Here is a 13,796-nt window from a genome sequence, read left to right on the forward strand (position 1 = left end):
CACCGCCTTAAAGGGGTCGGGCACCGGTTGGCGCAGGGAATGCCCCACCCACTAGAAATGAGAACAACAAGTTTATTTTCCCGTTTATTTGACACCCACCCACCTCAGTGTCCGACCCGACTGGCCCAGGCCCTCACAGGGCGCAGCAGGGAGCCGGTCCTTAAAAGCAAACCTAAAAAATAAATAAGCAGGGGTCTCCGCAGTCCGGGGGCTAATGTCCAGTGACAGTCGTGATCCGAGTCAATTCACCAGCAGCGAACGCTCCTCCTCCGAGTCCCTGGAGGAGGGGCCGCTGTCAGCCAAGGTGGAAGGCATCAGTTCCCTCCGGCACGCTCCCCTTCCCTAGCACCCAAGTCCCCAACCACCGGGGCTCGGGGCTCGAACCTGCCGCAGCAGCACAGCAGGCTGCAGGCTGAGCCGCTCCCGCGGCGGAACTTGCCGGAGGTGGGGCTGTCGTGGCACTGCGCGATGTAGGCCTGGAGCTCGCTCACCTCTGTGCCCACACCGCCCGGGTGCTGGGGAGAGATGCACGTGGCCCAGCATGAAGAGGGCCGCTTGAGGTCTGCCCTCCCCTCCACCACCTCTCCAGCCACCTGGGGCTCCTGGCTGTTCCTCATCGACCAACGAGGCTCCCACCTCTGGGCCTTTGCACTTGCTGTGCCCGCCACCTGTTGTTCCCGTGGCTTGCTTCACAGGGAGACAGACACTCCCTGGCCCACGCGTGTGTGCACGGCCCGCATCTTGGTCAGCTGGTGCCCTTGGCTGCAGCTCCAGCACCTGGAGCCGTGCCTAACACAATCTGGGTGAGTGACAACCATCTATTGAGGTGGCTGGGTGCACACAGTAGGAGCAAGGTCTGGGCTTGTACACCCAGGCTGATCCATGTGGGTGACATTTAAGTGCTGGACTAAGACCGTGGGGGCTCCTCGGGCCTGAGTGACAGGAGTGTGTCTGCAGGATGGCTCGATCCGTGCATGGGGAGTGCGACTATGCAGATCTTCATCCCCAGCCCCAGGGAATGTTCTGGACTTCAGCCACCCCCCCCCCCCCACCCCAACCTACTCCCATGGAGGAGCCATTCTCTCCTCTCCAAGTCCTTTCCCGCTACTAAGTCTTTCCTTTGGCTGCTCTCTCCCTTGGGCTTCCATCTCTTCAATATGGAACCTTCTGAGATGACGGAAAAGTTTGATATCTATGCTGTGCCATCTGGTAGGCACCGGCCATATTGGCTTTGCGGTACTTGATACGTGGATGGTGTGAGGGAGGATCTGAATTTGCAATTGTATCTCCTTGCAATTACAGTTAAAACTGAAACAGTCACACGTGGCTAGAGACTAGTATGGGACGGCACATTCTAGAAACCTTCCTGGACTCACCCCAGTACCAGTTTAAAGCAGGGGGTTCCCCTGGAGGCTTCCACACTTCCTTCACTCCTCTCACCAGTTGGTCATCATACATCATATTTCCGTTCATGCATCGTCCACCTTGCCCAGCAGCCTTGGACAGACCGTGGACAGCAGGACAGACCGTGGATATCGTTTCCCAGCTGCCTGGCACCCAGCACAGGGCTTGGCGCACCAGAAGCCCTCAGACACGTTTGCTAAAAGCATCCTGTCTACTCGCCACTCCCACATTCTGCTCTTGACCGGTCCATCCCTCTGACCCCCGCAGCCTGCGGGGACAACCACTGTTCGTTCCTCAGACTCAAACAGCCCAGGCCACCCTGCAGGAGGGAGGGCTTCTGGAATCAGACAGTGCTGGGTTGAGCCGGGCTCCACGGCTTGGTAGCTGACCTCGGGCGCGACACTGATACCCTACGGCTCGGTTTCCCTGTTGGTAAGAGCGGATGCGGGAACCCTACCTGGCTGGGGTGCATCCTGCATAAAACTGAGATGAGGCAGCGTGACCAGGACGGTATCACTGCCGCCTGTGCCCCCTCACTCTGAGCCCTCTCCCCTCTGGCTTCGCGGACTCTCCCACACCCCCCCTGGTCCTTCTCTCCTGCCCCCGCCATGCCGACCCCGAGGGAGCCGGAGCCCGGGGTGGGAGGGGTGGCTGCTGGCGGGAGGGGGCGTGCGGCTGACCTTGATGGTGTCGTAGGCGCCGGTGATGAGGGCAATGAAGAGACTCAGCACCATGTAGATGAAGAGGCTGATAAAGGAGTACAGATAGAGCTGGGAGAAGAGCCACACCAGGCTGCTGCGGCCCTGCTGCGCCTGCATGGCCGCGAAGGTCACGAACATGTCATCCCCGTTGATGAGCGAGAACAGGCACTCCGACACCATGGACAGCGAGCGGAACTGCGGCAGCAGGGTGGCGGGTCAGAGGGAGCCGGGGGCACAGCGGGGACACTGGGGGTCAGAGGGGATCAGGGGCAGATCTGCTGGTGAGGGGCCAGGGGTCAAGGGGGGTCACTCAGTGTCGCCAGGTCCGCGATACATAGACCAGGGGTCGGAGGGCTTAGGGAGGGGGCTCGGGGGGAGGGAGCCAGGGAGCCCTGGAGGGTGGGTCATGAGCAGCCCCCTCCGGCCCCTACCTTCACGTGGTAAGGCCCCAACACGATCCAGCCGCAGAAACAATAGCCCAGGTAGATGACAGCCACGCAGCAGCAGAAGCGCATCACGCTGGGCAGGGCCACCCGCAGCGTGGCGATGAGGATCTGCGGGGCGGGTGGCGGCCAGAGATGATGGCGTGGCCGCCACCCAGGCCCACCGTGAGGATGGGGGTGAAGCGGGCAGGGCCTGGTGGAGGGCACGCTTGGGTGGCCAGAGAAGCCTGGGGGAGCTTGGAAGGGGCAGGGTGGGGCTGAGGGGGCCCGACGGCACCCATGGCGGGGCTCAGCCCAGGTGTAGCGACAGGTACATCTGGGGTGGGCAGATATGAGGAACTCACTTGTGACAGGCCAGGCCATCAGGGGCTGGTGACTGCCACCTGGGTATGCATTTACTTGGGGGAGTAGGAATCTGGGAGCATGTGGCCGCCACCTGGAGGGCCCGGACGCTGCGTGTCTGAGGCTTACATTGTACTTATGGAAGAAGGTCAGGTAGCGGATGACCCCGACCCAGACGAGCAGCGTGGAGGTGCCCAGGAGGATGCTGCAGATGTCATAGCTCGCCAGGTTCTGGGGGGCGGGGGGAAGCAGTGTCAGCTCCGTCTGGCCCGGCCCTTCCCGAGGGATGTGGTCCCAGGCAGCCGTCGGCGGGGACCGGACCTGGGCACAAGGCGGGATGGGGGCCAGGGTCTGGAAGAACAGGATGAAGCCCCGGGCAGGAGTGGGCAGGACCCACCTTGGCTTCGATGCCGATCTTCATGATGGTGCCCGAGATGGTGAGCACGTCGCTGGTGACCAGCAGGATGTACCAGCCGTTGACAAATTCCAGCCGTTCCCACAGGCTGATGACCCGACCCCGGTGCCGCCACATGAACCCGACAAACTCCTGCAGGGGGCAGGCAGGGTGAGGCCTGTCTGGGCACAGGACCCTGGCATCCCCCGGCCCTCATGGCCCCAGAGCTGGGCGCGGCTGGGGGCAGCTCTCACGTTCTGCAGCAGGAAGCCGCGGAGCAGTGAGCGGGCGCACAGCAGGAAGGAGAGGGCACAGGTAAGGATGACCACCACGTCAAACAGGAGCCGGAAGCTGTTGTCTCCTGTGGGGAGGGGGCCACGGGTAAGGCCAGCGCAGGGGCAGGGCCAGGCCCGGGGGCTGCAGGGCTGCGAGGGGCTGGGCAGCGGGCTCATGGGTTACTCTGAGTCAAGAGTTCCGTCAGTGCTGTCTGGGGCTCAGGGACCCCTGGGCAGGTCAGGGCCCCTGGTCAGTGCTGTCTGGGGCTCAGGGGACCCCTGGGCAGGTCAGGGCCCCTGCTCAGTGCTGTCTGGGGCTTGGCGATCCCCAGACAGGCCAGGGCCCCTGGCCGGCACTGGTCTGGGGCTCAGAGGCTCACCATGTCTGAAGACGCTGGGGTGCTTGCACTCCTGGATGTGGGCCTGGGTCTCCAGGCTGATGGGGACCCGCCCACTGTGCGCCTTATTGTCAAAGGTGATCTGCAGGGGTGGGGGGGGACCGGAGGGGGCAGAGTAAACCATGGCCCGCCTGACGGATGGTCGGTCCAGCCCCAGCCTCCCCATCACCCCGACTCTGCCCTGGCCAAGGGTCCCCAGACCCCGGAGCTCAGGAGCCCTGTGCGCCACCCCCCACCCCAGGTTGCTGCAGGGTCCCCACCCCAGCCAGGGCCTGTGGGCTCACCAGCACAGTGAAGGTGTAGCAGTCTGGGATCTCATTGTTGATCAAGCTCTGGAGGTTGATGGTCTTCAGCTGGAAGAGGATGGTGACGTTGATCAGCCTGGGGGGAAGGCTCGGGTGAGGGGAGGGGGCTCTGCGGGGCCCTCCTGCCCCCAGGCCCAGCGCTCCGGCCCCACGCTGACTCTGCAGCTGGCAGAGGAAGTGCTCACGTGGCAGGAGTCAGCAGGGCTGGCCCCTGCCCCCGCCTGTGGCCAAGTGGCCCCTGGGGGCCGGGCGTCCTGCCTCCCCCACCCTTGGCCCAGCCCAGGGGCGCCCCCTCTGTCCATCGGGCAGTACTTGTGGAACTTGAGGGTGAGGTTCCTGTAACTGGCGCTGCCGTCGGAGAGGAAGAGATCGTCACTGGGGGGCACTGGGGGTCTCTCGGGGGGGTCCACCCGGATGCAGTCTGAGGACAGGCAGGAGTCAGGGAAGGGACACTGGGGCTGGGGGAGGCACAGGCTGGTCTCCCCAGAGTCCCCGACAGCCTCTTTCCCTGACACTTCCCACTCTGCACCTCCACATTGGTCGCGTGTTCCCTGCTGTCTCCCCCCGGGGGGAGGGCCTGGTCTATCTTCTTCCCTACCTGGACCCTGGGGCCTGGTGCTCTGCAGGCCCCCCGGTGTTTAGTGAATTAATATATACTGAAAAATAACACGGGCTCTTTCTGCACGCCATGCATTCTATTAAGCACGCTGCGTACATCAAATTATTAATGATCACGACAACCCCATCTCCCGATGAGCAGGGGGCAGAACCGAGACTGGAATCCCAGCAGCCGGGGCTCCTGAGAGCAAAGCCCTGCCCTGCCCCCTCACCAGTGACGACCATCGGGTCGATGTCAAAGGTGTCGTTGGCCGGGTCCACGTGGCCTCGGTGGTAGTACCGCTGGCAGAGGGCCAGGGCCGAGCCGTTGGCCTCGGGGCCGCCCCCGCCCCGGACATAGGCATAGCGGCCCAGGGACACGTCAGGGAGCAACAGGTACTGTGGGCAGAGAAAGGGAGGGTCCGTCAGCCTCGGCCACTCTCCGCCGGCCGCCCGCCCGCCCCCTTCCCTGGCTGCCCGCACCTGGTCCACGGCATAGAAGATGGCCTGGTAGAGCTGCTCCCGTGTGTAGGCGGCGAAGGTGTCGTCCGCCCCGTCGGAGTAGCCCAGCAGGAAGAGGTGGCGGAAGGCCACCGTGTTCTCCTCCCGGAACGTCACCGCCAGCTGGTTGCTGAGCCCGAACAGGATGAGCTGGCGGGAGGGGCAGAGCTGTCGGCACGGCTGGGATGGGGCCTCCCTCCCGGCAGGAGTGGAGGAGGAGGCCGAGGAGGAAAGAGAGGGCCCACGACCCCGTCTGCCGTGCCCACCATGTGTCCCCAGGGCGTGGCGCCTGGGCACTGGGACATCCATCTCATGGCAGCAGTTAAGGTTTATTAAATGTTTACTGGCCCCCGGGTTCTGCACTAAATCCAAACCTACAGAGTTAGGACCACGAGTGGAAATCAGAGGCGTGGTAACCATCCGAGCACTAGACCAGAGGCTCCTTGTTGCAGGAGCCTGGGTCTGATTCATTTTGGGGTCCCCAGAGCCCAGCACAGGGCCTCGCATGGAAGGAGGGGGCAACTATCTGTTCAGCCACTGGCTGGGTTCTCTTTGAGGGTCAACATGACATCAGACTGCTTGGGTTCAAGTGGCAGCTCCCAATTGCTGTGTGACTTTGAACAAGTCGCTTAACCTCTCTGAGCCTCAGCTGCCTCATCTTTGAGGGCAACAGCCGTTGCCAGGACCCCAGAGGGCCTTTGTGAGGTTACATACAGACCTCTGAGGGCTCCCAAGAGGGTCCCTGCCATTAACACTACGCTGCGGGGTCAGGCTCTGACTCCCAGACTCTCCCTCGAGGAAAACAGCGGCCACCGGCGGCATTCTGCCGGAGCCCCTCCTGCTCTCACCTGCACAGTGACCACCAGGATCTTCACCACTTGCAGCATCAGCTTGAAGGGCTTGCGACCCTTGGCCCGGAACTTGTCACAGGGGCTCATGAAGAAGTATTTGAGACGGCGGCGGAGGTCTTCCTCCTCCGGAGGGGTCAGCGGGGGTGGCGAGGCCCCCGCCTGGGTCCCATACCCGGGGCTGGGGCTCAGGAGACGCTCGGTCTCTGTGGGATGGGGAGAGGGCAGTGTGGCCAGGGCTCAGCTGCCAACAGGGGAGGCAGCATCCAGCCTCTCCTCGCGGCCCCCTGCTCCAGCCAAGAAAGGACCCTGAGAAAGCTAAGAAAACCCAGAAACTGCAACGCCTTATGTGCAGTCACCTGTCGCTTAACGACGGGCGCACGTTCTGAGAAACGAGTCGTTAGGCGAGTGCGTCGTTATGCGAATACCAGTATATTGACACAGACCTAGTCGGGACAGCCTCCCACGCCCCTAGGCTGTGCGGTCTGTCGTTGCCCGAGATGTCGTTATACGGCCCGTGACTGCCTACAGGCAGCGGTGCCACTCAGAGACCACCCGTACGGGTGTGGGACTCCACGGGGCCTGAGTTGATTCCTGACCCTGCTGTTCACCGGCTCGGCCAGGGCACAGCCTCTCTGAGCCTCAGCCTGCAAAATGGGGCATAACCATCCCCCACTGGGAAGTTGCAGATTTGCTCACAAAGCGTTTAGCAGTGGGGCGGGACCGTGCTAAGAAGGTCAGAAGTTCCTTCACTGTCCCTGTTGTTGACTTGTGGGGAGAAGGACGGGCTTTGAGAACTTCTCACGGGGCACTCAAGGCCCCGGGGCCCATCCCAACTCCAGCCTGCAAGCGCGAGCACAAAGCTCAGCATATTTCCTTTTTTCTGGACAAACAGCCCAAGGATGACCTTCTCCCTCATGATGACCTGACCTGTCTGGCTGACATGCTCACAAGCCACCGGCCTGGAGAAGGGCAGGGCGACAAACACAGTCATCATAGGGAAACATAATCCTGAAGACTCACTGTGCGCCAGGAGATGACAGCACACTGTGTATGTCAACTTATGACCTCACATGGCATCTCCTTAAGAGTGCCAGCTCCGGGAAGCCACAGAGCCCTAGGACCGAATCCCAGACCTGCCACTTCCCCATGAGGCGACCCCAGGCCTCTCTCTGAGCCTCAGTCTCCTTGTCTGAAAAGTGGAAATTAAAAAAGTCTATCCTGGGGGTTGGCCCAGTGGTGTAGTGGTTACATTTGCGGGCTCTGCTTCAGCAGCCTGGGGGGTCACCGGTTCGGATCCTGGGGGCAGACCTATACACGGCTCATCAAGCCATGCTGTGGTGGTGTCCCACATAGAAAAATAGAGGAAGGCACAGATGTTAGCTCAGGGCCAATCTTCCTCGCCAAAAGAAAAAAAAAAAAGGAAAAAAGTCTACCCCTGGGGCCCAAACTCTGACAGTGCTCTGAGAATGAAGTGACACAAAGCAGCTGGCGCCGGAGTCTCAGTAATCTTTCTGCAAAGAGGCTGTTCGCAGCACTGCCATTCCCTTCCACCCTGACCAGCCTAAGAGGAAGGTGCAAAGTTTCAGCAGTGCTCGGGTCACAGCAGCCCAGAATCGTCCCTGACCGCACCCCCGACCCCCACCTCCAGGGAACCTTTTCCTTTCCAGGGCCCGGCTGGCCCCCTGCCCGGCACGGCCGCCAGGATGCACGTGGGAACCGTGAGAACCTGTCCTGCAGGGAGGGCCAGCTCCTGGCCAGTCCCTTTGGCGCTTGGATGCTAGTGGTTGTTTACAACACAGCTGGATCCGAGGCCAGAGGGCGGGCCGCCTTCCCAGCTGGCATCCCAGCTAACCCGCTCCAGACCCTTCCACCTTTCAGGGGTCTCCGGCGAGCTCAAGAGGGGAGGCCGACGCAAGAGTCCTCCTCCGGGCTCCCCCATGACAGGCAGAGGCTGGAGACTGGGCACCCGCCGCCTGAGTTCAGGCAAGCCGAGCTTCCGTGGGTTAGAGAGATCTGCCATTGAGCGAGGCTCCCGGCCCCAAGGAGGAGACCCCTGCAGCCCTCCGCCGGAGCTGAGAGAGAAGCTGAGCATCTGCCCCCTGGATCGAGGAAGGAAAGCCCGGGAGGCTCGCGCGCGCGTGGAAGAAGCCGGCGCCCGCTGTCTGAGTTCTAGCAAAGCCGGGCCAAGCCGGGCAATCCGAACCCAGGCTCAGAGTGCAAATCCTGGCCACCCCGCGGCCTGACCTCCGGGAGGAGCCTGCGATCGGGAAGGGCGGGGGGGCGTCCCGGCACCCCCGGGTCGGAGAACCCGCCGCCCGGGTTCTAGGAGCCGCCGGCCCAGGTCTCCCCCCGCCGGGGGCCAGCGGCGCTCAGCCCAGGAGGTCAGGCCCGGGGAGCTCGCCGCCCGCGATCGGGGGTCCGCGCCCTCACCTGAGCCGCGCCTGCCCGCGGGGGCTGCCATGCCGCCGGCGGGCGCCGCGGGGCAGCCGGGGTCCGAGCCCGCAGTGGCCGCGGCCTGGCTCGCTCGCGGCGCAGCTTCAAACCCGCCCGCGTCAGCTGACCCGCGCGCGCTCACGTGACCCGGGCGCGCCCGCGAGCACGTGACCGGCCCGGGTCCGCCCCCCCGCGCCACGACAGCCCGGGCCGCCGCAGCACGCATGCGCGCCTCCGCCGGGCCCAGGGCGGGCGCGGGGTCCTAGCGCCGCCCGCTACCGTGGGCTGGGGGATGGGCTGCTCGGAGCCGGCCGACGGAGGGCTGGCTGCGTGCTGGCTGCCTGGCGCGCCCGCGTCCGGGGCCTAGTCTTGACTTCCCTGTCCAGTGCTTGACCCCTTACCCTCCGCGGTGGCCGGTGATGACAATCAGGGCTGCTCCCCTCCATCCTCCCAGATACCCGGGGGTTCCTCTCAACTCCTTCCCCTTTTACCCCTTTCCTATGAATTATCAGCAAATCCTATTTCATTTCCGAATTATATCCCCAGTAGGACCACTTATCCCACCCCTATGACCCTCAGCCCAGAGTCCCCCAACCTTCCTGGCTTGGACCACTGCAGCAATTTCCTCCTTGATCTGAGGCGTCAACTCCTGACCCCCTCCATTCCACTCTCCACCCAGCAGCCAGAAGCGTCTTCCAAGCGTACTTCATGAGTCCTCTGACAGAATCTGCCTGTGGTTTCCCATTTCTCTGGGATGACAAGTAAACTCCCCACTTCAGTCGGCCACGGCCCTCTAGTCTGGCCCCACCTCTTCTAGTTCATTTCTCAGTGGCCCCAGGGCCTTTGCACAATCCTGCTCTAGAGCATAATGGTTAAGAATGCAGGCTCTGGAGGGCAGACAATTCAGGTTTAAACCTAGGTGCTGCCAACCACCACTTCTCCATCTTCCAGAGTCCCATAAACTCCTCATACCTCAGTTTCCTCATTTGCAAAACGAGGATACTCTATCATAGTTACCTGCCTCCTGGAACTGTTGAGAGAATTAAATGACAAAATGCAAGAGCTTAGCACAAGCCTGGGCAAACAGTACTGAGGAATAAAGAAGTGGTTATTGAGAATAGAGTCCTCCCTCAGGAAAGCTGTCCCCCATCTCAACGAGAAATCTTGTGGTGCTCCTTCTAGAATGTACCATACCCTGTAATTACGTTTTACACATTTCTGAATTTGGTATCTGTGAGCTCTGTGAGGGCCAAGGCCACGCTTGGCTTGCTCCTTGCTGAGACCCGAGCAATCAACAGAAGTTTGTTGAATGCATAAATGTGCGACCTCCTTTGTCCAGTGATGTACCTGTAATGTGGAATTTGAAGGGCAAGGGGTAAATTAAGAGAGCGAATGGGGCAGCCCTGCCCACGCAGTTTGATATCGGCCTCCCTTATCAGCCCATCAGACTGTCAGCATGCCACAAATTCCTCCATTCCTGGAAAAGTCAAAGGGAAAGGATGCTGCTCAGATTACATGACTCGGGTGGCCACGCCTGGGGGAGCAGAATGGGATGGACCAGTGAGACTTTGCGGGGGAAGCTGGGAAGCCTGGAAGATGTTGGGGGAGAGCCAGGACATTGGGGTTCCGGATGTATGGCCAGTCCAGGCCACACCCTCCCATGTCCTGAGGAAGGGGCTGTGCATTAGGGGACAATGACAGACGAGAGAACCAAGACGCAGAGCCAGGAGGCAATGGGAGGGTTTTACTAAGTGCACGACACACAGCTTCCCCAGGCCCCCTGTGGTTGCCAGCGTCCCCTTCAGCCATCAGGCCCCAGCAGCGCCCCTTGCTGCTGCACCCACTCGGGATTATCGCCGGTTGGGAGCGCTGGGCTGACAGCGACATGGGTGGGAGAGCAGGGGCCAGGGTGGGACTCAGGGTTGGGGTCTGGGCTGGGCACAGGATCCGAGGCAGGGCTGGGATCAGAGCCGCGGTCAGGGCTGGCCACAGGGTCAGGCTTGGCGTGGTGACCGGGCTTGGGGTCAGAAGACTCGGTAGGATCGGGGGTGGGGGTAGATCCGGGTTTGGAGCTGGGACTGGGGAGGGAGCCCAGCACAGAGCCAGGGTCAGGGCGCAGGCCAGAGCTGGGGCCAGGACTGAGGCCCAGGCCAGAGCCCAGCACAGACACAGCATCAGGCCCCAGGAGGGAGACCTGCCCGGGCCTCAACATCGAAGCAGGGCTGAGACCCAGGCCGGCGGCAGCGGCGGCAGCGGCAGCGGCGGCGGCGGCGGCGGCTGCTGCGCCCTCGTGCACCCGCTTGTGCTTGGTGAGGCTGGAGGCTTGGCCGAAAGCCTTGCCACAGAGCTGGCAGCGGTAGGGGCGCTCTCCGGAGTGCACGTGCAGGTGCTGGAGCAGCGCCGAGCTCTGCCCGAAAGCCTTGGAGCAGTGGGGGCACGCGTAGGGCCGCTCGCCCGTGTGGATGCGCAGGTGATGCTGCAAGTTGGAGCTCTGGCCGAACGCCTTGCCGCAGTGGGGACAGCGGTAGGGGCGCTCGGCCGTGTGCGTGCGCTGGTGCTGGAGCAGCGCCGAGCTCTGGCCGAAGGCCTTGCCACACTGCGGGCACGGGTAGGGCCTCTCGCCCGTGTGCGTGCGCAGGTGCTTGAGCAGCGCCGAGCCCTGCCCGAAGCCCTTGGCGCACACCGGGCACTTGTGAGGCCGCGGGCCGCCGTGCGTGCGCAGGTGCTGGGCCAGCAGCGAGCCGTGGCCGAAGGCCTTGCCGCACACGGGGCAGTGGTGTGGCTTCTCGCCGCTGTGGCTGCTGCGATGTTTGAGCAGCGTGGAGCGCCAGCCGAACGCCTTGCCGCACGCGGCGCACTGGTAGGGCCGCGCGCCCGTGTGGATGCCGCGGTGCTGCGCCAGCGTGGCGCCGTGGCTGAACGACTTGCCGCAGTCGGGGCAGCGGTACGGCTTCTCGCCGCTGTGGGTGCGCCGGTGCTGGCTCAGCCCCGAGCTGCGGCGGAAGGCGCGCCCGCAATCGGGGCAGGAGAAGGGCCGGGGCGGGCTGGCAGGTGCAGGCAGCCCCGCGGGGCTGGTGGCCAGGACCTCGGGGGTGGCGGTGAGGCCGGAGGAGAGGGGGTCCAGGTCTGGGGCGGCGGCGGGGCTGAGGGTGTCGCTGTTAGGGTCGAGAACGAGGGGGACAGGGCCGATGACGTCTGGATCGAGGTCGAAACTCGAAGACATGGGGTCAAGATCTTGGCGATCCGAGTCACGGGTCCCCGAGATGGAGCTCGGAGCTTCGGCATCGGGGTCCAGATCGTCGGAGACGGGCTCCAGATCTTCGTAGCTGGGGTCCACGTCTTCAGAGACAGTGTTGAGGTCTTCCTGGTCAGGCTCTGGGTCTTCAGAAACTGGGTCCAGCTCTTCTGGATTGGGGTCCAGGTCTTCTGAGCCGGAGTCACGCTCTTCATAAGTCACTTTCCGGCCTTTGTGGCCTGGATTCCTGACCAGCACCGAGCGCCGCATCCCAGGCGTGGAAGTGCCGGCTGCTCCGGCGGCAGGATCTGCGGGGCGAGGACAGAGTGTGGGTGGCTATAGGTTCTGGGGATCATGGGGTCTCTGTACGGGGACTCTGGGCAGGGAAGGGAGAGGGGGCCAAACCATGCCCCAGAGCCCATTCCTGAACACACACACGGATCCTTCTCTTGCCTCAGGCTGCAGCAAAACTTGTGACTTCCCCAGCCTGGGCCGGGAGAGGAGGGACCCTGGTGGGACCTGGGTGGGCCCTCCCTTCTCAGCCCCACACCTGGATGGAAGTCAGGGGACCCGGCACTCGGGGTGTCCGGTCCCCAACTCCACGGCTCGGCCCCTCTCTCCATCCTGGGCTCCTCTGGTAGGAAGCTTGGGTCCTGCAGAGGAGAGACAGCCCTAGGTTCCTACCCGCTTGACTGGGGCCCCCTCATGGGGAAAAGGGTGGGTGTCCGGATTCCTGTGCTTGCTCCCGAGTACACGGCCTGAATTGTGGTCCCGTAGTTGGGGGTGGCATATTTGGGGGTTCCTGGTAGGGAGGGTGACCTCTGGCTTGCCTCCTACAGAGGAAGCATCCTGAGCTCTGAAGCCAACACATGGGGGGGGGGGGGGGGGGGGAGGGGGGAAACGACATCTGGCGCCCCCCCTGGGGCACTGGGGCAGGGCAGGGGCACCCCTGGCTCGCTTCCTGAGGAAGAGATAACGTGAATGCCAGACTCACAGTTCTGGGGTGGGAGGTACTGTCTAAACACCTGTGTTCCCCAGTGCCAGTTCCTAAAGCTGGAGAGGGGGCTGCGAGAGGAATCTGGGAGACCCCTGGAGGGGCGGGGAGACCCATGGACCCCGTAGCCAGGAGGGGAGGGACAGGTGTCCAAATACCGTTTGCCCAACTGGATGGAAGATCTTGAATTCCAACCGCCAGCTCGGGGCGGCCATAAATAATACCTGGGAGGCCTTTGGGGCTGCAGGGGGACCCCTTGACATCTCCTAGGAAGGGGAGATTCTGGAATGAGTGACCACATGGCTGGGGTATGAGGATGAGTGTCAGGACCTCATCCTGAATACCAGCCCCGTGGCTGGAGGTAGGGAGGCAGGTGAAGAAACAATGGTGGGGACCCTTTCTGGGGAGCTGGGGAGCCCAGGATTACAGATGGGGAGGCCATGCCTTGTGTTACTCACCCCACGGCTGGGCGTTGGGGGGCAAACAATGGACAGATCTGTCCCTGGGGGACAAGGGACACCTCTGGCTCTCCCTCTGGGGAGGAGGACATCCTGGGAGCCACAACCCCATAGCTGGGAGAGGGTAGGCAAATAAGAGGGCTGATTTCACAGATCACCTCCTCAACCCATCCCCACTGTTGGGGGGGCGGGAGGGACAATGCCTGGGTCCCCTCTTGAGTCCCTCGGGGCAGAGGGCCCCTTGGATCACCTTCTGAGGAAGGGCCTCCTCATGAATTCCCATCGCTTAGCTGGAAGGAAGGGAGGAGAAATAACTGAAGTCCTTCCTGAGTTCCTGGGGGGCAGGTGGACTCAGATTACCTCCTGGCGGAGGGGCTTCCAGAACTCGGGACCCCAAGACGGGAGAGTGAAGAGAACACTAAGTGGGGTCCTGGGAGGCAGAGGGACTCCCTGGACCCCCTCTTG

At 62.9% G+C, this 13,796-nt stretch overlaps 2 protein-coding genes across 3 annotated transcripts; both read right to left on the minus strand.

The window, feature by feature from the left end:
- Positions 1-80: 80 nt before the first annotated feature.
- On the minus strand, positions 81-8,796 carry MCOLN1 (mucolipin TRP cation channel 1). The gene is made up of 14 exons (XM_046638455.1): positions 8,642-8,796; positions 6,209-6,414; positions 5,343-5,510; positions 5,093-5,258; positions 4,575-4,683; positions 4,242-4,338; positions 3,940-4,039; positions 3,539-3,645; positions 3,288-3,437; positions 3,020-3,121; positions 2,537-2,659; positions 2,085-2,300; positions 385-515; positions 81-277 (listed from the first exon to the last, which is right to left on the minus strand). Exons 1-14 carry the CDS (start codon positions 8,670-8,672, stop codon positions 241-243), a joined length of 1,743 nt encoding a protein of 580 aa, XP_046494411.1. The 5' UTR covers positions 8,673-8,796; the 3' UTR covers positions 81-240.
- Positions 8,797-10,368: 1,572 nt separating this feature from the next.
- Positions 10,369-13,629, minus strand: ZNF358 (zinc finger protein 358). Of its 2 annotated transcripts, none has more exons than XM_046684651.1 (3): positions 13,582-13,629; positions 12,430-12,532; positions 10,369-12,187 (listed from the first exon to the last, which is right to left on the minus strand). In XM_046684651.1, the coding sequence occupies exons 1-3, from the start codon at positions 13,612-13,614 to the stop codon at positions 10,446-10,448; spliced, it is 1,878 nt and encodes a 625-aa protein (XP_046540607.1). In that variant the 5' UTR covers positions 13,615-13,629; the 3' UTR covers positions 10,369-10,445. The 2 variants fall into 2 exon arrangements, with proteins under 2 accessions (XP_046540607.1, XP_046540606.1); XM_046684650.1 differs by lacking the exon at positions 13,582-13,629 and adding an exon at positions 13,032-13,521.
- Positions 13,630-13,796: the final 167 nt, after the last annotated feature.

Source organism: Equus quagga, chromosome 14, assembly GCF_021613505.1.
Source record: "Equus quagga isolate Etosha38 chromosome 14, UCLA_HA_Equagga_1.0, whole genome shotgun sequence".
NCBI lineage: Eukaryota > Metazoa > Chordata > Mammalia > Perissodactyla > Equidae > Equus > Equus quagga.